General features: G+C 42.1%; 1 protein-coding gene across 1 annotated transcript; it reads left to right on the forward strand.

Moving 5' to 3' along the window:
- Nucleotides 1-1490: 1490 nt before the first annotated feature.
- Nucleotides 1491-26897, forward strand: LOC124281687 (2-hydroxyacyl-CoA lyase 1-like). The gene is made up of 18 exons (XM_046717639.1): nt 1491-1802; nt 3551-3655; nt 4884-4986; nt 6807-6837; nt 7220-7292; nt 10272-10355; nt 12217-12311; nt 13165-13277; nt 13843-13978; nt 14605-14710; nt 14850-14933; nt 17206-17313; nt 17475-17528; nt 21105-21205; nt 23160-23318; nt 24682-24786; nt 25728-25914; nt 26682-26897. Exons 1-18 carry the CDS (start codon nt 1725-1727, stop codon nt 26712-26714), a joined length of 1755 nt encoding a protein of 584 aa, XP_046573595.1. The 5' UTR covers nt 1491-1724; the 3' UTR covers nt 26715-26897.
- Nucleotides 26898-27826: the final 929 nt, after the last annotated feature.

A 27826-nucleotide genomic window follows, 5' to 3' on the forward strand; every position in this document is an offset into this window, starting at 1 on the left:
CACATCAGTGCTGGAAAAGTCTGATTTGACAAAGTTTACGTTGCTATCATAGGTTTGGAGGACATTAAGTATTAACTTGACAGATAATAATACACAACTCATACATCTTTTGTTAGCTGCATTGTACACACTCCTGCACTGACTTCAGAAGTTTTTCAACATTCTCTTTACGGGCACTAGACACATGCATGACAAGACATATTATCGTTATTTTGAGCAACAACCTTTCAATAATTGTGGGTCGTTTATACACAAAAACTGATGTCGTTCAAGCTTGACGTGTCTCTTGAGTATTGGTCAATGTTCCAACATGTGCACAGTCATGAACAGAAGATGTTCTAAATGAACTCTGGGCTGCCAAGTACAAACTTAACTCATGGTAAACAAATGGCACTATCTTTAGACAGAGCATATCTAAGGCAATGACTCCCATCTTGATATATATTACATTAAAACATTCGTTTCGCGCCTCGATAAGGATATTCAAATATTTGTTCACCCCTTATACCTGTCTAGACTGAATATTCTAAAGTCATGTTTTAACGAGTTTGTTGGTTGGTTGTCGTGGCACTCAGCAATATTCCAGCTCTATGGCGACGTGAACCGTGCCAATTTACATCTATCAAAGTCCGTGGTCTTTACTATTATAGGGAAAGTTGCGCTGGCTGAGCGGGTTAGACGGCCGACTTTGTGTGCGGGTGATTAGGTGCCTGACTCTGAGGGTGTGGGTTCGAATCCCAGATGGGACTCAACCCAACAAAAGCACTAGAATCTGTACTTCATTGAGAAAGTGTAATGTATAATATATAACATGTGTTACACAGTAATTGGACAAGATCTGCTATTCCTCGAAACGTTTGCGTTTTGGCCATCTAATCCACGAAAGGAAACACCGGGCAATGACCAACTACGTGCTTGTTATTGTTGTTCTCTATGTTAAATGTTATGTTCAACATGTATGTCGCTGCTATATTCAGGCATGTTGTCTTCACAGGCCTCGGCGAGAGTGCTTGAAGCATGTTTCTCGATTCTATAATCAAATTGTGTTTTTTTGTTTTAAACAAATTTTATTCATTCAAGAAAAGGATTGGGCACAAGTTATCCAACTTTGAAAAGCCCTCTCCAGAAAATTGCTTGCTTGATTGTAATTCAAATTCTTTTGCCTCAGGTACGAAGTATAGATAAAATAACTCGTTATTTATGAGGTTTAATTAAAATAGAATACATTGTATTTCAGCGACCGTTTGTATTTTTAACAAGAAAACAGTATAAATGGTCTATATATATATGGCCGGCGCCAGCTGTCATAGTATTGTTAGGATGATTTACTGACAAAAGTGAATAAATTACAAATATACTTTTGATCAAAAACAATATATACATCGTAATCAAAAGATGCTATTGTGTCTGGACGTGCCCATGGCAACGGGGAACCGGACTGGAAATATTGGCTAGTTGGCATCGGGACATCGACGGGTGTGCATAGACACTGACAAGTACTGACGCAGTGGACTACATACAGTTACTTACATTATAACGTTAATGAAATAGACAAGTATTTTAAAAATCAAGTTCTATTAATTGTTTTGCCACATAATAACATCATAGAATCGTTCCGAGTTGAGCAGTTTTGTAGTTGGTGTATTTCACTTTCTCCTGTGTCCATAAGTTGTAGAGTTGCTTGGCCTACATAGTGGAACTTACTGTGGTCACATGATCTAAAAATGGCGGACGGCACTACACAGGACAGCATGGGAGATATAGACGGGGCGACGATCTTGGCTCAAGCTTTGAAGACGCAGGTAAAAATGTCCAGATATAATTGCAGCTATAGCAGGGCTTATATGCACCGACTTTCATGGAATGACATCGTCGTAGTGTGTCTGTACTGGCCAACTTTCTCTCTCATTGACGAAAGATCATAGTCCAATAGGCCTATTTCTTTATCTGTGTATGCCAATCGTCTTCCAAACAAATATTTACTCTTGCAACCGGGACCATGCCCAAATAAATAAAACATTCTAGGTACCGCAGTTTTTCTGTTGCTTTGTGAAACTTGAATATTACTATTTGTAGCAATACCTCTTCTAGATCTAGATCTATTTATGAACCATCGAATCTTCGCTGTTGCAAATACATTTATGAAATTATGTCCCAATGTGACATTTTACAAGAATCAATACACAATTCATTGAAACACTAAAGAAAAGTCCATTACTTGTTCAGAATTATTCTGCTATTTCCTATCATTTTTGGATAGTTACAATGAGATATTATTATTTTGACAAAAACACATGAAGTGTGTGCTAGAAAAGACTGCATGTGTGATTGTCACAAATTCAGTTGTTGTTATGATTGAGATAATTTGACAGGCTGTTGTTGGTGCTGACACTCCTGGATCCAAACACCTTGTGCACCAAGCTAGTCGGGGCTTGGGTAGCCTAGTGGTTAAAGCGTTCACTAGCCACGCTGAAGACATGGGTTCGATTCCCCACATACCCGTACAATGTGTGTAGCCCATTTCTGGTGTCCTGGTGTTTCACCTTGGACGACCGGTACCAAGCTAGTCTTGCTTGATTGTAATGATGACACAGTGTGTTTCACCTTGGACGACCTAGCTAGTCTTGCTTGATTGTAATGATGACACAGTGTGTTTCACCTTGGACGACCTAGCTAGTCTTGCTTGATTGTAATGATGACACAGTGTGTTTCACCTTGGACGACCTAGCTAGTCTTGCTTGATTGTAATGATGACACAGTGTGTTTCACCTTGGACGACCTAGCTAGTCTTGCTTGATTGTAATGATGACACAGTGTGTTTCACCTTGGACGACCTAGCTAGTCTTGCTTGATTGTAATGATGACACAGTGTGTTTCACCTTGTCATCACATGTTATAATTCCATCATTTATGTTTGTTTTGCATGTTGTTTAACGTCACACTCAGCAGTATTCCAGCCTTATGGTGGTGTGTAGACGACAACATCTGGACAAAACAGTTCAGTGATTGTCACCATGAGCATTAGCTGCTAGAGCTGGGAGACAAGGTGGTCAACCAGGTGACTAGCTGCATGGTTGGACCATGAGACCCAGCTAGTCTATGTCTGGTGAGCATGGTCGTCAAGGGAATGTTTCAGTAGGCATCCCTTGCTCAACCACACGATCATACTAGCCAAGCGCCACATTTTTGTCATGAATATCAAGGGTGTGAAACCAAGTTTCACCACATATTAAGGGTTATTAAAAGATGTATATGACATCGAGAAATATATTGCTAGAGAACATTTCAAAATAAATTTATTTGAGTGAAAATGGATTATTCTCCAAAATGTTTTACAGACCTTTTTTCCCAGTGGAAATTGTAACAGAATGCCATGCCATTTCTTATATTATATCATTACAAAACTATGTCTACGGAATGTTTCAAACAAAGTGTATCCAAGTGAAGCGAATGAAAAAAATGTATAAAAAAAAATAAATAGTGGCAGTAGGCGGGCGCTGTGGTCATCCGACTTGATCCCCTCTGGATGACCAGGATGTGAATGTTTCAGGGCATCGAGTACATGTTCGGGATTGTGGGTATTCCCGTCATGGAGATCGCAATGGCAGCCCAAGCAGAAGGAATTAAATTCATCGCCATGAGAAACGAACAAGCTGTAAGTTGTTTATAACGTGGGGGTAAGGAATCTGTATCCATGTCTGTATCTGCTGATGTGAGCCTTGTTCCTGGTATCAAGCTCATTGCTGCTTAGTGTCCATGTTTAGTGTCAATATTTAGTGTCAATACTTAGTGTCAATACTTATAGTGTCAATAGTTAGTGTTATTAGCTGAGCTTACTAGATCAAACACAAGTTTGATACTCATTGATAGACTCGGGTTTCAGACAAGTTTACTAAGATTGAATGTTTGATTGCATTATTATAAGTAACTTCCAATTGTTAATTTGTGATTAACCTCAACCCCACTGAGAAAGAGTAATCCCAAATATAACGTTTTACATCTGACCACTTTCTAAATGGTATGTGTGTTCATAGTCAAGTCAAACTGAAAATCTAAAATCCCCCATAGTCTCAGTGAGCTTGTGCCAGACAAGATTACAATTAACTATAGTGAAGAAGTGTGACATATTACCCCGTTAGTAGCATGCATTCACATTTGGAGATCACAGAATGTACTTACAGTCTACTCCCCTGGTCAACTCTGGGAAACTTGTGAAATATTTATACTTATTGGGGCTTTGACTGTCTTGACTTGTTGTCTGTGGACAAGCAGCATCTGATTCAGACCCAGATAGGTTACTTACTTGATTGCTCAACCATGTTTCTGCCATATTCCTATCATATGAAATGACATTAAAGCTGGTACTTGTTGGTTCCCTGTCTGGTGTTCAGTATTAGGGGTTCAAACCAGGACTGGGCCCCGTTCCTCAAAGCAAATGTAGTGCTAGGATGATCGTAACTCCCGTACAACTGCCGTAGCTCTACGATCGCTTTGAGGAGCGAGGCCCTGGTTGGCATGGAGGGAGTATGTATTGTCTGAGTGGGGTATCCAGGATAAACTACAGCATCTCAGTGGGCCCAGCTCTATAAACCAGGTGTAACCCTGGAGTAACACACACATAGGTGCATGGACATCACTGTTTCAGTGAAATAATCCCTAACGTAACCCCAGTTTGGAACATGTTATGAACGAAAACACAGATACAATTCAAACAATATTGACTGTCAGTTATAACCATTGATAATATATAACTGAGCGTCAAATTCAACTCAACTATAAACAATTGATTATTTCTATTCTAAGATTTTTGTTCATAACAAGATACATTTTTCATGTAATGTAAATTTGATGAATACAAACAAAACACTTTCATATATTTTCAGGCATCTTATGCTGCATCGGCCATTGGTTACATCACGTACTGTCAATTGCTGTCATGTACCATCACAACTAACTACTGTCAACCTTCCTTGCTGAAACTCATGTACCACCCTAACTACTGTCAACCTTCCCTGCTGAAACTCACTTACCACCCTAACTACTGTCAACCTTCCCTGCTGAAACTCACGTACCACCCTAACTACTGTCAACCTTCCCTGCTGAAACTCACGTACCACCCTAACTACTGTGCTGAAACTCACGTGCCACCCTAACTGCTCACAACTGCTGAAACTCCGTACCACCCTAACTACTGTCAACCTTCCCTGCTGAAACTCACGTACCACCCTAACTACTGTCAACCTTCCCTGCTGAAACTCACGTACCACCCTAACTACTGTCAACCTTCCCTGCTGAAACTCACGTACCACCCTAACTACTGTCAACCTTCCCAACCTTCCTGCTGTCAACCTTCAGCCTTGCTGAAACTCACGTACCACCCTAACTACTGTCAACCTTCCCTGCTGAAACTCACGTACCACCCTAACTACTGTCAACCTTCCCTGCTGAAACTCACGTACCACCCTAACTACTGTCAACCTTCCCTGCTGAAACTCCGCGTACCACCAACTCTGTCAGCCTTCCTGCTGAAAACTCACGCCACCTAACTACTGTCACCTTTCCCTAACTACTGTCAACCTTCCCTGCTGAAACTCACGTACCACCCTAACTACTGTCAACCTTCCCTGCTGAAACTCACGTACCACCCTAACTACTGTCAACCTTCCCTGCTGAAACTCACGTTGCCACCTAACTAACTTCCTGCTGAAACTCTAAAGCTTTCCTGCCTTCCCCTGCTGAAACTCGTACCACCCTAACTACTGTCAACCTTACCCACCCTAACCCTAACTGTCAACCTTCCCCCTGCTGAAACTCTGTCAGCACCAACTAACTACTGTCAACCTTTCCTGCAACCAGCATGCACCACCCTGCTGTCAACTTTCTTTGCGCTCATGTAAACTAACCACCCTAACTACTGTCACCTTCCCTGCTGACCTTCCCTAACTACTGTCAACCTTCCCTGAAACTCCGCATTGAAACTCTGTCTGCCACCCTAACTACTGTCAACCTTCCCTGCTGAAACTCACGTACCACCCTAACTACTGTCAACCTTCCCTGCTGAAACTCACGGACCACCCTAACTGCTGAGCCTTCCTGTCACCCTAACTACTGTCCTGCTGAAACTGTCAACTCTTCACTGCTGAAACTCCTCCTAACTACTGTCAACCTTCCCTGCACAAAACCCACTAACCTTCCTGCTAACACACTTAACTACTGTCAGCCTTCCCTGCTGAAACTCACGCATTGCCACCTAACTACTGTCAACCTTTCCTGCTGAAACTGCATTACCACCTAACTACTGTCAACCTTGCCTGCTGAAACTCTCACGTACCACCTAACTACTGTCAACCTTCCCTGCTGAAACTCGCGTACCACCCTAACTACTGTCAACCTTCCTGCTGCTGAAACTCATGGTGCACCCTAACTACTGGCTGGAAACTCACGGCCACATGTCTCTGCCAACCTTCCTGCTGGAACTGCACAAAACCACCTAACTACTGTCAACATTAACTTCGCGTGTCACCCTAACTGCTGTCAACTTTCCTTGCTGTGTACCACCCTAACAACTGTCAACTTTCCCTGAAAACAATAACTGTCAGCCTTGCCTGCTGAAACTCACGCCTAATCAGCCTTCCCTGCTGAAACTCTGCTGCCACCCTAAACTGTCAATTGACCAAACTTGTCAACCTTCCTGCTGAAACTCAATAACCTAACTACTGTCAGCCTTCCTGCCAAAACTGTCAATTGAAACTGTACTATCCTATGTCTTTGCATAATCACTTTTAATGATTTCCAACCAAATTCACCTGGGATGGCCAATGCCATGGAGAACTGCTGGTAAGTAAATAGTTGGTAGATAATAACCAAACAATAACTCAGTTGTCAGCCATCTTCCAGGCTTGATTGAAAACTTGTAACCATTTTAAAAATATTTGTCTTTGCATAATAGTTTTTAATGATTTCAACCAAATTCACCTAGCAATAATGGGATTAGCAATAATGGGATTAGCAATAACTGCATTTTGGAAATGTGTAATAAACTTTGTATATTTAAGAGTAGACTTGGCAAGGGTTGAAACTTGTCTTTGATGTTGGCTTGTGGATTCTCTGCCTCGGGAAAATGGTTGTCGCCATAGTGACATATATTTTTTATCTTATTACATTATCAGTGTTGTCCTGTTTGTAAAGATTTACAGTATCAATGGTGTATACGTTTCAGGCCATTGATTGTCATTGGCGGGTCATGTGATCAGAACCACGAAGCTATGGGAGGGTTTCAGGAATTCCCCCAGGTGAGAGTGACACAGGTGTTACTGAGTAGGATGCTTCGGGTTTCTACCGGTATTTTTGTCTCCGTCTCAGGCTCAAAATGTTCTGGATTGCGGTGAAAGTGCTTTCTAATATATGTTTATCTGATGTTTGTTTCACTGTTGTAAACTGTCCACTCAGTTAAACACCCCGTAAACTGTCCATTTAGTTAAGCACATGCCCTGTAAACTGTCCACTCAGTTAAGCACATGCCCTGTAAACTGTCCACTCAGTTAAGCACATGCCCTGTAAACTTTCCACTTGGTTAAACACATGCACTGTAAACAGTCCACTCAGGCAAACAAACACCCTGTAAACTGTCCACTCAGTTAAACACACCCTGTAAACTGTCCATTCGGTTAAACAAACACCTTGTAAACTGTCCATTCGGTTAAACAAACATCTTGTAAACTGTCCTCTCAGTTAAACAAACACCCTGTAAACAGTACACACAGTCAAACACCCTGTCCACTCAGTTAAACACATGTCTTGTATACTGTGCACTCGGTTAAACAAACATCTTGTAAACTGTCCTCTCAGTTAAACAAACACCCAGTAGACAGTACACACAGTCAAACACCCTGTCCACTCAGTTAAACACATGTCTTGTATACTGTGCACTCGGTTAAACAAACATCTTGTAAACAGTCCACTCAGTTAAACAAACACCCTGTAAACTGTCCACTCAGTTAAACAAACAGCCTGTAAACAGTCCGCTCAGTTACACAAACACCCCGTAAACAGTTCACTCAGTTAACGCAGCCCATAAACTGTCAACTTAGTTAAACACACACCCTGTAAACAGTCCACTCAGTTAAACAAACACCATGTAAACTGTCAACTTAGTTCAACAAACACCCTGTAAACTGTCCACTCAGTTAAACAAACACCCTGTAAACAGTCCGCTCAGTTACACAAACACCCTGTAAACAGTCCACTCAGTTAAACAAACACCCTGTAAACTGTCCACTCAGTTAAACAAACACCCTGTAAACAGTCCGCTCAGTTACACAAACACCCTGTAAACAGTTCACTCCGTTAAACAAACACCCTGTAAACAGTCCACCCAGTTAAACAAACAGCCTGTAAACAGTCCGCTCAGTTACACAAACACCCCGTAAACAGTTCACTCAGTTAACGCACCCCATAAACTGTCAACTTAGTTAAACACACACCCTGTAAACAGTCCACTCAGTTAAACAAACACCATGTAAACTGTCCACTCAGTTAACACACCCCGTAAACAGTTCACTCAGTTAACGCACCCCATAAATTGTCAACTTAGTTAAACACACACCCTGTAAACAATCCACTCAGTTAAACAAACACCCTGTAAACAGTCCGCTCAGTTACACAAACACCCTGTAAACTGTCCACTCAGTTACACAAACACCCTGTAAACTGTCCACTCAGTTACACAAACACCCTGTAAACAGTCCGCTCAGTTACACAAACACCCTGTAAACAGTCCGCTCAGTTAAACAAACACCCTGTAAACAGTCCACTCAGTTAAACAAACACCCTGTAAACAGTCCGCTCAGTTACACAAACACCCTGTAAACAGTTCACTCAGTTAACGCAGCCCATAAACTGTCAACTTAGTTAAACACACACCCTGTAAACAGTCCACTCAGTTACACAAACACCCTGTAAACTGTCCACTCAGTTAAACAAACACCCTGTAAACTGTCCCTTCAGTTAAACAAACACCCTGTAAACAGTCCGCTCAGTTACACAAACACCCTGTAAACAGTCCACTCAGTTAAACAAACACCCTGTAAACTGTCCACTCAGTTAAACAAACACCATGTAAACAGTCCACTCAGTTAAACAAACACCCTGTAAACAGTCCGCTCAGTTACACAAACACCCTGTAAACTGTCCACTCAGTTACCACACCCTGTAAACAATCCGCTCAGTTAAACAAACACCCTGTAAACAGTCCGCTCAGTTACACAAACACCCCGTAAACAGTTCACTCAGTTAACGCACCCCATAAACTGTCAACTTAGTTAAACACACACCCTGTAAACAGTCCACTCAGTTACACAAACACCATGTAAACTGTCCACTCAGTTAACACACCCCTTAAACAGTCCACTCAGTTAACGCACCCCATAAACTGTCAACTTAGTAAAACAAACACCCTGTAAACAGTCCGCTCAGTTAAACAAACACCCCGTAAACAGTTCACTCAGTTAACGCACCCCATAAACTGTCAACTTAGTAAAGCACACACCCTGTAAACAGTCCACTCAGTTAAACAAACACCATGTAAACAGTCCACTCAGTTAAACAAACACCCTGTAAACTGTCCACTCAGTTAACACACCCCGTAAACAGTTCACTCAGTTAACGCACCCCATAAACTGTCAACTTAGTTAAACACACACCCTGTAAACAGTCCACTCAGTTAAACAAACACCCTGTAAACAGTCCACTCAGTTAAACAAACAATATGTAAACTGTGCACTCAGTTAAACAAACACCATGTAAACAGTCCACTCAGTTAAACAAACACCCTGTAAACTGTGCACTCAGTTAAACAAACACCATGTAAACATTCCACTCAGTTAAACAAACACCATGTAAACAGTCCACTCAGTTAAACAAACACCCTGTAAACAGTCCACTCAGTTAACGCACCCCATAAACTGTCAACTTAGTTAAACACACACCCTGTAAACAGTCCACTCAGTTAAACAAATACCCAGTAAACTGTGCACTCAGCTAAACAAACACCCTTTAAACTGTCCACTCAGTTAAACACAACCCTGTAAACAGTCCACTCAGTTAAACAAACACCCTGTAAACAGTCTGCTCAGTTAAACACACACCCTGTAAACTGTCCCCTCAGTTAAACACACACCCTGTAAACTGTCCCCTCAGTTAAACACACAACCTCCTGATTCTACCCTCCCAGTTAGTGACACAACTTTTCACCCATCTAATCTGCTCCCCAGGTAGAGAGTGCCTCCAGTCGTGTGTACAGCAAGTTTTCTGTCCGACCAAGTCGCCTGACCCAGATACCTCACTGTGTGGAGAAGGTAAGGCAAACAACAAACTGGTTCTAGAACAGGCAAAATTATGAAATAATTACTCTATCCATACAGAATACAAATATGATCAGGATGAATATAAATATCATTAAACATTTGCCTCACTGGCGGTTCTGTCGTCTTTGCTGTTTCCAATCAGTCTTGTTCCCTACTGACCTTCCATTCCTGTCCTGCTGTCTCCAATCAGTCTTGTTCCCTACTGACCTTCCATTCCTGTCCTGCTGTGTCCAGGCAGCAGACCACATCCACAATAGGATTCTACAATAGATCTGTAAAGGGTTTCTTTACAGTGTCACCATGAGTTGGGTGACGGTTCAAGACATTTATCTGTGAGTGTTGGTATGTTGGATCATCTTTTATTATAAGAAGTCACAAGGGTGAGATAGTGCTTGTCATCCAGCCTAATTCTTCCATCTATGGTGGTTTGTCCTTTGACTGTGATGTCATGGTAACGGATGATGTCACTATACTCTGCAAGATGCTGTAGAGCATAGGAAAGATCACTTGACCTCACCCCAGCAATATCTCTCATTGAGACAAGTTCATTATGATAATTATCATTCTTGAGTGACAATATAATTTTCTCTGCAAAGAGACATAATTATTTATGTAATATCAAAAAAAAACAATTCCCAAATTAATTAACTATCTGAAAACCTAAGAATTAATCTTTCTTGCAGAAAAAATATTTCCAAAAGAAACAATGACGTGGAAAATTTTGAAAAAAAATGGTTTCCTTTCTTTCGATATCTCAATCATTGACGATGTTCAACCACCCTATAGAAGCTGGTATGTGTCGACGTATTTTACGTATTGCTTCTGTTACTGAGGCGGCAGAGTAGCCCAGTGGTTCGGTGTGGACCTGTCTCTGATGTCCATGATATTGCTGGAGTGTTCCTAAAAGCGGCGTTAAACCATGCTCACTCACTCACTTCTGTTAAAATAATATGTTTGCATCTATGTAACTATGGGAGTGAATAAAAAAAATATTTAAAAAAAGTTCTTGAGTGAGTATTTGTTTATTCCACTTCTGGCAGGACAGAGGACACTAGGAATGGGCTTCACATACTTTACCCATGTTGGGAATCGAAACCAGGTCTTAGGCATGACAAAGGAACTCTTTAACCACCAGACTACCCCTCTAGTCTCCCTGTAGAACGCCATTCCCCAGTCTCCCTGTGGAACCCCATTCCCCAGTCTCCCTGTAGAACACCATTCCCCAGTCTCCCTGTGGAACGCCATTCCACAGTCTCCCTGTAGAACCCCATTCCCCAATCTCCCTGTGGAACCCCATTCCCCAGTCTCTCTGTGGAACGCCATTCCCCAGTCTCCCTGTGGAACGCCATTCCCCAGTCTCCCTGTATAGTCTCCCTGTATAACGCCATTCCCCAGTCTCCCTGTAGAACGCCATTCCCCAGTCTCCCTGTGGAGGGGCGGTGGGGTAGCCTAGTGGTTAAAGCTTTGGCTCGTCACGCCGAAGATCCGGGTTCGAATCCCCACATGGGTACAATGTGTGAAGCCCATTTCTGGTGTCCCCCGCTGTGATGTTGCTGGAATATTGCTAAAAGCGGCGTAAAACCAAACTCAGTCAGTCAGTCAGTCTCCCTGTGGAACGCCATTCCCCAGTCTCCCTGTGGAACGCCATTCCCCAGTCTCCCTGTGGAACCCCATTCCCCAGTCTCCCTGTAGAACGCCATTCCCCAGTCTCCCTGTAGAACGCCATTCCCCAGTCGAACGCCATTCCCCAGTCTCCCTGTAGAACGCCATTCCCAGTCCCCTGTAGAACGCCATTCCCAGTCTCCTGTAGAACACCCTCCCCTGACTTTACTAAGTGCATGACTCACTACAGGCTGTCCGACTGAGCACATATGGCCGCCCGGGCGCGTGTTACCTCGACCTGTCTGGAGATATGATCACAGGGAAGACACATTCAGGTGAAGTCAGGTGAGGAAAGAACATTGCAAGAAATTAACGCATGTCCTAGTTTGTGCATTTTCTGTAATATACATATAATTCTCATAGGTAGAGCTCATACCGGTGTGAGCTTTGAACATCTGATTGTTTCTGGTGCCTTTACATGTGTGATACTGGTTGTACTGCCCAGGAAATATCGGAGTGATATAGAAAAACTTCTCAGTAGGCCTGTACTGGATGTTAGTGGATTACAACATGATTAAAACAGAAATATGTAATTCTGAAGGTCAAATAAATCGTCATTACAACATTTATGTTGCTTCCTTGATTATCCTGTGTACTGTGATCAGAGTAACTTCCCGTCATCCAAGCAGTCCCAGCACATAGCTGTCATAAGTTGCCACCAATAGTATACTTGACAGTTTTCTCACTGATGAGCTTGAAATCATCACTAAACATGTCTTTGGCATAGACTTGGAATAAAAATTCTGGCCTGTTATGAGAAAGTCATTGATGTGTTTCATCAAATGAGGCAACTGCTATGAGATTTCCCTGGGTATAAGAAGTACTTCCGATAACCTGTATGTACAAATACAACAGCTCACGGGGTTAGCAGTATTATTGCCACTTGTTCCAATCATAAAAGAACAACGGTATCAACTCAACGGTATCAACTTGACTCAGAATGAAGGCCCAAAGTATTTATCGTCACAGAATGCAGAAATAATTCCTGTAGAAGCAAGGAATAGAATTCTTAGTAAAGGTTCCCCTTTTCACAAACACAAATGTCACTGTTCCCTTATAAAGATATGTATTTTATTATATTAAAATGTGTTTATATTTAAGTGTTGTTTTTTAATGTAAATATTGCTTTGTTTCTCAGAGAAGTAAGCCAGTGTCCCCCTCCACCAGCTGTCATGGCTGACCCTGTCGCTGTCAAGGCTGCCGTTGACCTCATTACATATGCAGAACGACCTCTCATTGTCATTGGCAAAGGTGAACCAACACTATCAGATCAGTATGACCTTGAGATTTGATAGATAATATTGTTGCACACATTGAGATGATGGTATAAGGGGATTACAACCATGGACATTGTCATCTGAGGTCAGACACCTTGTCCAAATGCTCAAAGAGGTTAACCCCGTCTGCTGGCTGACAAGGTAAGGATGTGGGATGTTGCCATGCTCTGCTCCACCCACACGGAATATGTCTTTAACAGTCAACAGTCGACTACAACAGGAGCATTACCCAATGAAACCCAACTTATGGAAAGATGTCTGTGGTTCCGAAGGGGCACTGGTGTAGTCGAGTGTTTAAAGTGTTTTCTCATCATACCAAAGGCCGCCATTTGTGCACAGTGTGTTCTATGCTGTAGCTGAAATGTTGCTAAAACCAGCTGAAACAAACACACTAGCAGCTGAATGTTTCATTCTCAACTTGCTGAATCATTTGTCTATTACTTCATGGCCACTCACTCATTCACTCACTCACTCACTCTTTATCATATCTGATGCCTTGTGATTGTTTGTCATCAGTAACCATGGCAACTGTGTTGCAGGTGCTGCGTATGCCCAAGCGGAGGATGTCATACAGAGACTCGTCAACATGACGCAGCTGCCGTTCCTGCCCACGCCCATGGGTAAAGGAGTCCTTCCTGACGACAACACATTCTGTGTGGCATCAGCAAGGTCAAGGTCTGTTTCCTTATGGTTCTACAGATTTTCTGGTCTTTTTAGACATTTTATGGAATTGTGAATGGCCCATATACTGATATATCAGGGACGTGTGTCAGGTGAAGAACCAATCTTACTGCTCTTCATGACGATTTGCTATGAAGAGTTATCTCCCATTATTTAATGCATAGACCAGCTTAGCGCTGCCCGTTGTGCCTGTTATTATCTGTACACACCAATGGCAGTGACATGACTGGGTTGTCGGGCTAGGTCATGTAGTTGTTGTAGTGGGTCGTCATAATGTTAATCACTTGATTGTGTGGTCAAAACTTGATTATTTAAAGACTGGCAACACGTAACATGTGTTATATTTGGGATTACACTTTCTTAGTAAGGTACAGATTCAACACTTTTGCTGGGTTGAGTTCCATCTGGGATTCGAACTAACACCCTCAGAGTCAGGCACCTAATCGGCAGCACACAAAGTCAACCTCCTAACCCGCACAGCCACCCCGACTTCCACCGCATCATATAGTTGAGTTCTACATTAAACAACAACAAACAATTGTAACTGTACTCTGGGGTTGTTTATATATCTTTGTCTATCTCCCTTTAGACTGGTTTAACATGTTGGTTATGTTTACCAGAGCACTGAAAGAAGCTGATGTGATTGTGTTACTTGGCGCCCGTCTTAACTGGATGCTTCATTTTGGTATGCCTCCCCGATTCAGCCCGAAAGTGAAAATCATACAGGTATGATGGACGTGACATTCTGACTTTGTGCAAGAAATTGTGTACAGAATGATGATTGACTTAAAATAATCTAATCAGTCATGCTTTCCTGAAATCATTTACAATTCATGTTGACTGAAATAGTGAATTTGTTGCTCAGGTAGACATCTTGCCAGAGGAAATGAACAACAATAGACTGTCATCAGTGTGTCTAGTAGGAGATATACAGAGTGTTGTCGCACAGGTGAGATGTCATACTGTCTAGTAGGAGATATACAGAGTGTTGTCATGCAGGTGAGATGTCATACTGTCTAGTAGGAGATATACAGAGTGTTGTCACGCAGGTGAGATGTCATACTGTCTAGTAGGAGATATACAGAGTGTTGTCACGCAGGTGAGATGTCATACTGTCTAGTAGGAGATATACAGAGTGTTGTGCAGGTGAGATGTCATACTGTCTAGCAGGTGAGATGTCATACTGTCTAGTAGGAGATATACAGAGTGTTGTCATGCAGGTGAGATGTCATACTGTCTAGTGGGAGATATACAGAGCGTTGTCACGCAGGTGAGATGTCATACTGTCTAGTGGGAGATATACAGAGCGTTGTCACGCAGGTGAGATGTCAAACTGTCTAGTGGGAGATATACAGAGCGTTGTCACCCAGGTGAGATGTCATACTGTCTAGTAGGGAGATATACAGAGCGTTGTCACGCAGGTGAGATGTCATACTGTCTAGTGGGAGATATACAGAGCGTTGTCACGCAGGTGAGATGTCATACTGTCTAGTGGGAGATATACAGAGTGTTGTCATGCAGGTGAGATGTCATACTGTCTAGTGGGAGATATACAGAGCGTTGTCATGCAGGTGAGATGTCATACTGTCTAGTAGGAGATATACAGAGTGTTGTCATGCAGGTGAGATGTCATACTGTCTAGTAGGAGATATACAGAGTGTTGTCATGCAGGTGAGATGTCATACTGTCTAGTGGGAGATATACAGAGCGTTGTACAGAGTGTTGCAGGTGAGATGTCATACTGTCTAGTGGGAGATATACAGAGCGTTTTCAGGCAGGTGAGCTGTCATACTGTCTAGTGGGAGATATACAGAGCGTTGTCATGCAGGTGAGATGTCATACTGTCTAGTAGGAGATATACAGAGGGTTGTCATGCAGGTGAGATGTCATACTGTCTAGTGGGAGATATACAGAGTGTTGTCATGCAGGTGAGATGTCATACTGTCTAGTGGGAGATATACAGAGTGTTGTCATGCAGGTGAGATGTCATACTGTCTAGTAGGAGATATACAGAGTGTTGTCATGCAGGTGAGATGTCATACTGTCTAGTAGGAGATATACAGAGTGTTGTCATGCAGGTGAGATGTCATACTGTCTAGTAGGAGATATACAGAGTGTTGTCACGCAGGTGAGATGTCATACTGTCTAGTAGGAGATATACAGAGTGTTGTCATGCAGGTGAGATGTCATACTGTCTAGTAGGAGATATACAGAGTGTTGTCATGCAGGTGAGATGTCATACTGTCTAGTGGGAGATATACAGAGCGTTGTCAGGCAGGTGAGCTGTCATACTGTCTAGTGGGAGATATACAGAGCGTTGTCAGGCAGGTGAGCTGTCATACTGTCTAGTGGGAGATATACAGAGCGTTGTCACACAGGTGAGATGTCATACTGTCTAGTAGGAGATATACAGAGCGTTGTCATGCAGGTGAGATGTCATACTGTCTAGTAGGAGATATACAGAGTGTTGTCATGCAGGTGAGATGTCATACTGTCTAGTAGGAGATATACAGAGTGTTGTCATGCAGGTGAGATGTCATACTGTCTAGTAGGAGATATACAGAGTGTTGTCATGCAGGTGAGATGTCATACTGTCTAGTAGGAGATATACAGAGTGTTGTCATGCAGGTGAGATGTCATACTGTCTAGTAGGAGATATACAGAGTGTTGTCATGCAGGTGAGATGTCATACTGTCTAGTAGGAGATATACAGAGTGTTGTCACGCAGGTGAGATGTCATACTGTCTAGTAGGAGATATACAGAGTGTTGTCACGCAGGTGAGATGTCATACTGTCTAGTAGGAGATATACAGAGCGTTGTCACGCAGGTGAGATGTCATACTGTCTAGTGGGAGATATACAGAGCGTTGTCACGCAGGTGAGATGTCATACTGTCTAGTGGGAGATATACAGAGCGTTGTCACACAGGTGAGATAATGTCATACTGTCTAGTGGGAGACATACACAGTGTTGTCACCCAGGTGAGATGTCATACTGTCTAGTGGGATGAACATGAAATAGTTAATAGATGATATATTCCTCATGTTAAAATATATAATGTAGGCACTCACTGAAAAATAAAGGTGCCTTGGACAAATAGACAGAGCCATTCCTCCCTCATCTCACTCACTCACTCACTCACTCACTCACTCACTCACTCACCCATTCACACACCCACACACCCACACACCTACTCACTCACGTGCCTATTGTTGTGACAGATCTGTGATGAGATGGACCGACGCCCAGGTCAGTTTCAGCTCAACTCCAGCTCCCCCTGGTGGAAGACACTGAAAGCAAAGGTCAAGGACAACCACAAGGCTGTACAGGTCCGTGTTGGTGCAGGATACTTATTGGTTTCTAATAACTTGCTATGTGATATAACTGTGTTCAAGCATGTTGATGAAGTCTATTTTATTGAAACAACAATGTTGTTAACTCCTCCATCCCAACAGAGTTTGACCCTATATTGTTGTTACTGATGCTTCAGGCGATGTGTGAAGACGTGAGCGCCCCCCTCAACTACTATGCTGCCTACTGGCCGGTGAGTCCACCATCATCAGTTGTGTAAGGTGCAGTATATTGTGGGGCAGAGTTGTGTCCCTTTGACCTCCCAGAAGCTGGTGTTACTTGGCTGGAGTCCTAGATTTGCACGATAATGTTTCTCGCATGGGTTTCATCAAAGTGGTTATTTTCTATGATTTGCATTATTTCTTGCTTTTAACCCTCATAAAGTTAACACCCCATGATAAAACTGAAATACTGTTCAAGCTAGCATCATGCCATATTCTCACAAGAATCAGTGTTTGTAATCTCCATTGTCTGCCTCAGACCACATTTCAAAAACCGAAATTCTCTCACTAGGTTAATAGCAACTTGTTGACACTGTCAACCACTGGTTTGATGGCAACTTGTTGACACTGTCAACCACTGGTTTGATGGCAACTTGTTGACACTGTCAACCACTAGGTTGATGGCAACTTGTTCACACTGTCAACCACTAGGTTAATAGCGACTTGTTCACACTGTCAACCACTGGTTTGATGGCAACTTGTTCACATTGTCAACCACTGGTTTGATGGCAACTTGTTCACACTGTCAACCACTAGGTTGATGGCAACTTGTTCACACTGTCAACCACTGGTTTGATGGCAACTTGTTGACACTGTCAACCAATGGTTTGATGGCAACTTGTTCACACTGTCAACCACTATGTTAATATCAACTTGTTCACACTGTCAACCACTGGTTTGATGGCAACTTGTTGACACTGTCAACCACTGGTTTGATGGCAACTTGTTCACACTGTCAACCACTAGGTTGATGGCAACTTGTTCACACTGTCAACCACTATGTTAATATCAACTTGTTCACACTGTCAACCACTGGTTTGATGGCAACTTGTTCACACTGTCAACCACTGGTTTGATGGCAACTTGTTCACACTGTCAACCACTAGGTTAATATCAACTTGTTCACACTGTCAACCACTGGTTTGATGGCAACTTGTTCACACTGTCAACCACTGGTTTGATGGCAACTTGTTCACATTGTCAACCACTGGTTTGATGGCAACTTGTTCACACTGTCAACCACTGGTTTGATGGCAACTTGTTCACACTGTCAACCACTAGGTTAATATCAACTTGTTCACACTGTCAACCACTAGGTTGATGGCAACTTGTTCACACTGTCAACCACTAGGTTGATGGCAACTTGTTCACACTGTCAACCACTATGTTAATATCAACTTGTTCACACTGTCAACCACTGGTTTGATGGCAACTTGTTCACACTGTCAACCACTGGTTTGATGGCAACTTGTTCACACTGTCAACCACTAGGTTAATATCAACTTGTTCACACTGTCAACCACTGGTTTGATGGCAACTTGTTCACACTGTCAACCACTGGTTTGATGGCAACTTGTTCACATTGTCAACCACTGGTTTGATGGCAACTTGTTCACACTGTCAACCACTGGTTTGATGGCAACTTGTTCACACTGTCAACCACTAGGTTAATATCAACTTGTTCACACTGTCAACCACTAGGTTGATGGCAACTTGTTCACACTGTCAACCACTAGGTTAATATCAACTTGTTCACACTGTCAACCACTGGTTTGATGGCCACTTGTTCACACTGTCAACCACTGGTTTGATGGCAACTTGTTCACACTGTCAACCACTAGGTTAATATCAACTTGTTCACACTGTCAACCACTGGTTTGATGGCATCTTGTTCACACTGTCAACCACTGGTTTGATGGCAACTTGTTCACACTGTCAACCACTGGTTTTATGGCAACTTGTTCACACTGTCAACCACTAGGTTGATGGCAACGTGTTCACACTGTCAACCACTAGGTTAATAGCGACTTGTTCACACTGTCAACCACTGGTTTGATGGCAACTTGTTCACATTGTCAACCACTGGTTTGATGGCAACTTGTTCACACTGTCAACCACTAGGTTGATGGCAACTTGTTGACACTGTCAACCACTGGTTTGATGGCAACTTGTTGACACTGTCAACCACTGGTTTGATGGCAACTTGTTCACATTGTCAACCACTGGTTTGATGGCAACTTGCTCACACTGTCAACCACTAGTTTGATGGCAACTTGTTCACACTGTCAACCACTATGTTAATATAAACTTGTTCACACTGTCAACCACTGGTTTGATGGCAACTTGTTGACACTGTCAACCACTGGTTTGATGGCAACTTGTTGACACTGTCAACCACTGGTTTGATGGCAACTTGTTGACACTGTCAACCACTGGTTTGATGGCAACTTGTTCACACTGTCAACCACTGGTTTTATGGCAACTTGTTCACACTGTCAACCACTAGGTTGATGGCAACGTGTTCACACTGTCAACCACTAGGTTAATAGCGACTTGTTCACACTGTCAACCACTGGTTTGATGGCAACTTGTTCACACTGTCAACCACTGGTTTGGTGGCAACTTGTTCACACTGTCAACCACTGGTTTTATGGCAACTTGTTGACACTGTCAACCACTCGTTTGATGGCAACGTGTTCACACTGTCAACCACTAGGTTAATAGCGACTTGTTCACACTGTCAACCACTGGTTTGATGGCAACTTGTTCACATTGTCAACCACTGGTTTGATGGCAACTTGTTCACACTGTCAACCACTAGGTTGATGGCAACTTGTTGACACTGTCAACCACTAGGGTAATAGCAACTTGTTTACACTGTCAACGACTGGTTTTATGGCAACTTGTTCACACTGTCAACCACTGGTTTTATGGGAACTTGTTCACACTGTCAACCACTGGTTTGATGGCAACTTGTTCACACTGTCAACCACTAGGTTAATATCAACTTGTTCACACTGTCAACCACTAGGTTGATGGCAACTTGTTCACACTGTCAACCACTGGTTTGATGGCAACTTGTTCACACTGTCAACCACTAGGTTGATGGCAACTTGTTCACACTGTCAATCACTGGTTTGATGGCAACTTGTTCACACTGTCAACCACTAGGTTGATGGCAACTTGTTCACACTGTCAACCACTATGTTGATGGCAACTTGTTGACACTGTCAACCACTGGTTTGATGGCAACTTGTTCACACTGTCAACCACTACGTTGATGGCAACTTGTTCACACTGTCAACCACTATGTTGATGGCAACTTGTTGACACTGTCAACCACTGGTTTGATGGCAACTTGTTCACACTGTCAACCACTAGGTTGATGGCAACTTGTTCACACTGTCAACCACTGGTTTGATGGCAACTTGTTCACACTGTCAACCACTGGTTTTATGGCAACTTGTTCACACTGTCAACCACTAGACAAGATAGTTAGATCCACATTGTCTCAGTTCACCCAGCTGTAAAATGGGTACCTGTGAGGATGTGCTGGCAATGTGAGTGTTTAGTTCATCGCGCCTAACAGGCAGCATGGCTGTATGCTCCCCAGCGAGTTGAAAATGTATTGGAAAATACGATAGTGTCCTATGACCGGGGACAGTAATGTACATAGCACCGTGAGCAGGCAATGTGACTGGATATGAGCGCCATATAAGCAGACTATTACTATTGCTATTACTAATTACTATTACTATACGTTGCAGATCACCAAACTGCTACCCAGAAACTGTATGATCGTCAATGAGGGCTCCAACACCATGGACATTGGGAGGACAATGCTGCCCAACTTCCTGCCACGACACAGGTTGGTGCTAAGAAAATAAAAAAGGTGTATTTTTTTCTTACCACCACTGTGTAAAAACCTCTGGAGACTTATGTAATAACCTCTGGAAACTATGAAATAACTTCTGGAAACTATGTAATAACTTCTGGAGACTATGTAATAACTTCTGGAGACCTATGTGATATCTTCTGGAGACTATGTAATAACCTCTGGAAACTATGTAATAACTTCTGGAGACTGTAATAACTTCAGGAAACTATGTAATAACTTCTGGAGACTATGTTATAACTTCTGGAGACTATGTAATAACCTCTGGAAACTATGTTATAACTTCTGGAGACTGTAATAACTTCAGGAAACTATGTAATAACCTCTGGAGACTATGTTATAACCTCTGGAAACTATGTAATAACTTCAGGAAACTATGTAATAACCTCTTGAGACTATGTAATAACCTCTGGAAACTATGTAATAACTTCAGGAAACTATGTAATAACCTCTTGAGACTATGTAATAACTTCTTGAAACTATGTAATAGCTTCTGGAGACTATGTAATAACTTCAGGAAACTATGTAATAACCTCTGGAGACTATGTAATAACTTCAGGAAACTATGTAATAACCTCTGGAGACTATGTAATAACTTCAGGAAACTATGTAATAACCTCTTGAAACTATGTAATAACTTCTGGAAACTATGTAATAGCTTCTGGAGACTATGTAATAACTTCAGGAAACTATGTAATAACCTCTGGAGACTATGTAATAACTTCAGGAAACTATGTAATAGCTTCTGGAGACTATGTAATAACTTCAGGAAACTATGTAATAACCTCTGGAGACTATGTAATAACCTCTTGAGACTATGTAATAACCTCTGGAAACTATGTAATAACTTCAGGAAACTATGTAATAACCTCTTGAGACTATGTAATAACTTCTGGAAACTATGTAATAGCTTCTGGAGACTATGTAATAACTTCAGGAAACTATGTAATAACCTCTGGAGACTATGTAATAACTTCAGGAAACTATGTAATAACTTCTGGAGACTATGTAATAACTTCAGGAAACTATGTAATAACCTCTGGAAACTATGTTATAACTTCTGGAGACTGTAAGAACTTCAGGAAACTATGTAATAACCTCTCGAGACTATGTAATAACCTCTGGAAACTATGTAATAACTTCAGGAAACTATGTAATAACCTCTTGAGACTATGTAATAACTTCTGGAAACTATGTAATAACTTCTTGAAACTATGTAATAATCTTCAGGAGACTATGTGATAACTTCTGCAGACTATGTAATATCATCTAGAAACTGTTATAACTTCTGGAGTCAATGCAATCACACATTCTATAGTGACAGTGAGTATATGGAACAATGTCATTGATGGAAACATGAAGATCGTGTCAAACATGGTGCTTCAGTCAGGGACTTAAGAAAGTCATCAGGCTAACATCAGCTTGTAGAATGAGGCCTCGGACTAGTAGGTGTGACAATATGACTCCCAAACACATCGTGTTCCAGCTGACATGTTGTTTATAGGTATATACATAGGGTTGTTTATTGAATGTAGATATTTAGTGATTATTACACGAGCAAGTGTGTCATAAGATTTATACGAAACGAGTATGAAATTTTGTATTACACGAGCAAGTGTGTAATAAGATTTATACGAAACGAGTATGAAATTTTGTATTACACGAGAGAGAGTGAGGGAAATACATAATTTTGCACGAGTTTCGTATAAGTCATATGACACACTTGCTCGAGTGTAATAATTTCTTTATTGTCCATTTTATTCCTGTACATTTGTGCAGTAAAACACGGTAAACAAGTGTGACATCCGTCCTCATTTATGTCATGTTTATTTATGCGATATATATGACACTGGTTATGTTTCACCATAAGGGTAATAAGTAAATGTATATGCTGGAGATGTGACATGTCGTTATGTACTCCATCCAGGCTTGATGCAGGGACGTTCGGCACGATGGGTCTCGGGATCAGCTTTGCTGTCGCTGCTGCCATCTGGTGTCGAGATCATGCACCAGACAAACGTGTTGTGTGTGTAGAAGGGGACAGTGCGTTCGGTTTCTCAGGAATGGAGATCGAGACGCTGCAGAGGTAAGGGATCAGAGGTCAAACTGAACATGTCACAATGTGACATTGTAACGGCATGATGTACACGTCCTCTGAAAAGACGTGTGGAGCTGAAACATAAATGATGCTATCTCTAAAACTCCCCACAAGTTTCTGTGCAATTTGATCCAACTATGACCTTTACTTCAAATACTCACTTGGTCTTGTGTTCATCCATTGTTTTATAGGATATTTATATAGCGCACATATCAAGGCAACTATTGCATGCTCATGGCGCTGGTATTTTTTTCCCTCGATCATTGGATGTCAATTTCAACGGCACATCGTATTATCAATCCCTGGGGAGTATACAACTCTTGCAGCCACTAGGCGCACCAAGTCATTATGTCTTTCTCATCCTAACGAGGTTTTGAGGGACAGTGCATTCGGTTTCTCGGGAGATCGAGACGCTGCAGAGGTAAGGGATCAGAGGTCAAACAGTGCACACACACGTTCACAAATAAGAAGACCTGGAGCTGATGCTCAGTGACACAGTTTCTATTCAGCTGTGTGTAGTGATATTGAAGACAGGTAACACTTGTGACCCACAGGTACCAGCAGGTTTGGTCCTCTACACTGCTAGATCTGCATGTATAAATGTCTAGTGAGAGAGTACGTGCTGGTAGGTGTCTGTACCAACTTCTGTGAGCTGTGGGCATTATTGGTCCCCAGATGAAGAGTGGGTGGTCAGCCTTGTGACCTGCTTGGTTGCATGTCATGGTAGTCAGAATGTGTTGACCGATGCTCATGATGTCAATCACTGGATTGTAAGTCCAGACTCAACTGTTTAAACACACTACACCTGGAATGTTGCTGAGTTTAGGGTTTAACATGAACAAGCCAAAGAAACTTGTTTTAGCTGATTATGATAAAAATTGATATATGAGAAGAATTGAAGTGAGTCGTAGACCTCCCTATATATACTTATTTTAGAAAACATGCAATTCAGCAGTTTATGGAGTAGTCTATGGAGTAGTCTATGGTTAAAGCGTTTGCTCGTGCCGCCGAAGACCCGGTTCAGTTCCCCACTTGCTTGCATGTAGGTTCAATGTGTGAAGCACATTTCTGGTGTGCGCCTTCATGATGTTGCTGAAATAATGTTAGAGGTAGTGTAAAACCCAACTCACTCACTCACTTAGCCAGTTGGAAAATAAGCAATAAAAAAGGTTTTGGGACAGCAAAGTGACACAGATTTCAACCTCCCACTCACTGCTCACGTGACCATGTTAACTTCCTGTAATACTCCCCGGTCCAGACGGAGTGTTGGATGTGGAGACAGGTGAGGTGTGAACCCATTTCTTTGTTCCTTTACGGATAGTGCTGTCCTCACCTCATGTTTGTGTTCCAGATACAAGCTACCCGTGATCATCGTTATCATTAACAACAACGGCATCGCCTTCGGCATCACAGAGGACTCGTGGCAGTCGGCAGCAGAGGGGGACCTCACTCTCAAGTGAGCTAATGTCTCACAACATACACTCACCTCACAGTCAGGGACGGTTGAACGCGTGGGGTACTGGTTGTTGTTGTTGTTGTTGTTACTGACTGACAAAAACTTCACCTCACAGTCAGGAACGGTTTAACTTTGGGGGTACTGACTGAAAAACTTCACCTCACAGTCAGGAACGGTTGAACTTGGGTGGGGGGTTACTGACAAAAACTTCACCTCACAGTCAGGAACGGTTGAACTTTGGGGGTACTGACAAAAACTTCACCTCACAGTCAGGAACGGTTAAACTTGGGGGTACTGACAAAAACTTCACCTCACAGTCAGGAACGGTTGAACTTGGGGGGGGGTGTACTGACAAAAACTTCACCTCACAGTCAGGAACGGTTGAACGTGGGAACTTGGGAGTGGTGTGTACTGACAAAAACTTCACCTCACAGTCAGAAACGCTTCGACTGTGGAGGGGGGTGGGGTGATTTTGCTTAATTTAAAACCTTATATCTGTTAACTCTGTACTGACTCAATGACTGTTCCCTTAACTAACTGTTGTTGACTGTTTAGTTACAAAGCTCATTGGTCTATGCCGGAAATGGAGATTTTGTGTGAAGAAATTATAGGGATACTTGTCTCTGGCTGTGAGATGTTCATGTAATTGCTACACTGTGAGTTGATGTTTCATGGAGTTGTATTTACACTGTTGACCACAGTGTGGATTGACCAGCCAAGAGGCCTCTTGACCAACCCCAGGAAGCCTCACAAATCACACATAACACAGGGATTAGTGATGTAGAATGGTGCGAACAGAATGTGTCAAAGATTATTTTTTGAGAGCAAAGTTAAACAAGATTATTTTTATTTTAAAATGTAGTACATAAATATTGTTGCACTTTTCAATATGGTGCCCTGGTGTAGAGGTTCACAGCTAAAGCCCTGATTTGTGTTTCCAGTGCTCCACCATCTGGATTAGTGCCAAACACTCGCTACGAGAAACTGATCGAGGCGTTCGGAGGTAAAGGATACTTTGCTACAACAGCGGAGGATGTTGACCGATGCATGAGGGCTGCAATGGAGGACAGGTCAAGGTCGTCCATCATTAATGTGATGATCAACCCCTTGGCTCAGAGGAAAACTCAGGTACATTAGACCTTTGTCTACACATCCACAGTAGTGGGATTCTTTACAAAGTTGACATTTAAAAAAACAATTAAACAAAAGGTTTTAGTGAGACTAGACCAATTTAAACATAAATTCTTCTCATGTAATCAAGGGAAAATAGGCACACTGATGAAAACATCTGTCAACTTCAGATCACCTCAGGATGAGGAAGAGTTAACGCTGAATGAAAGTCATTTTGAAGTGCTCTTCTGAACTCTCCATACTGCTGTGGCAAAGTTGTAGTACTGTAATCATTCAGCTCTTTTATTATTTATGACTGAAAACTTTCTGTTTGGTTTCTTCCCTGTTGTGAATGAAGCTGTTGACAAATGTCTATGGTATCAGCAGTTCTAAGTGAACACTACGAAGGTACCTGCAGTGTGGCCAACACATGGTTGCCCCGGAGTATTGCAGGAGTTTTCTGTGGTGATGTTTGACTCCTGACACAAAGAAGATGTTTTGGAAGTACAATTCAGGGATAGATTGTTGAATATTTTTAGAAAGACCCCCATGTCAGCAAACATGTTGAAATCTGTTTAAGTTATTTGCATCAAATAGATTGAGCTTGTTGCGCTTAGGCAATATGTTTTAGCAGATAATTTACATGAAATGTTCCCCATTCTTCAGCCAGCACAGCTGACAGTAACACATGTCATCATGGTACTCCATTACACGTATTTATTATTTGCAGTAAGTTAACGGGATGTGAAGTTGTTTATGTTCAATGTTTTCTTTCTTCTTTGCAGGAGTTCTTCTGGCTGACTCAGTCCAAAATGTGAACTTCAACACGGCAACGTCAAACTCTGTGATATATTAAACAGACCCTTCCAAAGACTATATATATACCACTCTATGAACTTGTTAATAATCAGATTCAAGATTTCTGTGTCTCATGTCTGTTTTAGTCTATGATCGTTGTGACATTATTCCATGATGAAAGTATTATACGGAAGATAACCTTTTGTTTGTGGTCATTGTTACACTCACCAATGTTCTAGCAGGGGATGACACGCCAAACATCAAGTCTGGGTCAGACAATCCAGTGATTGATGTAATGAGAAATGATCCAAGCTTTAGGGTACAGTGAACCAAGTACCCTAACCTGACAAACAAACCAATTCAAATCGACTCTTACGATTAATAATAATAACAATAACAATAATTGATGGCGATGTACAGCAATGGGAGTAAACCAGGTGAAGTTATTCACCAACGGAGTCAGTCATTTGTGGAGAAGCTTTTTGAGAAACCATTGCATCGTGTGTACATGCAGTGCATGGAACAGAATAGTAATCCCACCGACTCCTTCGCCTGGATGAAGTCAGCTGGTCTTAAATGTGAAACTGAGGGCTTCCTTTTTGCTGCTCTGGACCAGTCACTTCCCACTCGCAATCGCCTAAATTTGATATTAAAGGAAAGTATCAATATGAACTGTCGACTTTGCAATGAATTTACGGAGACTGTCCAACACCTTGTCAGTGGATGCCCTTCCTTGGCACATACAGCATATCTTAAACGACATGATGGCATGGCTCATTGCTTTTTCTTTAGTACATATTAAAGGAAAGCTTGTTTAAAAAAGAATGTTTTTAAACCGGTCTTGAATGATCTTAGAGAAGGGAAATTGCGAAGTTAGTTTGGGGGAGCATTCCAAACTTTGGCACTGTATTTTACAGCTTTCCTCTGACTGGAAGAGCTTTGGGATTTTTATGGTTGCATACCTATGGTTGCTGCAGACCTTTCCTAAACCAGTATCTGTGCAATGTAGACTGGCATGGGTTGCTTGGGACACGTCCAACCAACCTTGCTTAATGTCTACTGATTTCTGACCTGGGCTTTCACACAGGACCACACACCACCACTTAAGTACTGTATTATTACCCCAGTCAGT

Source organism: Haliotis rubra, unplaced genomic scaffold (genome assembly GCF_003918875.1).
Source record: "Haliotis rubra isolate DU_JTF1 unplaced genomic scaffold, ASM391887v1 Scf288, whole genome shotgun sequence".
In the NCBI taxonomy this organism is placed as follows: Eukaryota; Metazoa; Mollusca; class Gastropoda; order Lepetellida; family Haliotidae; genus Haliotis; species Haliotis rubra.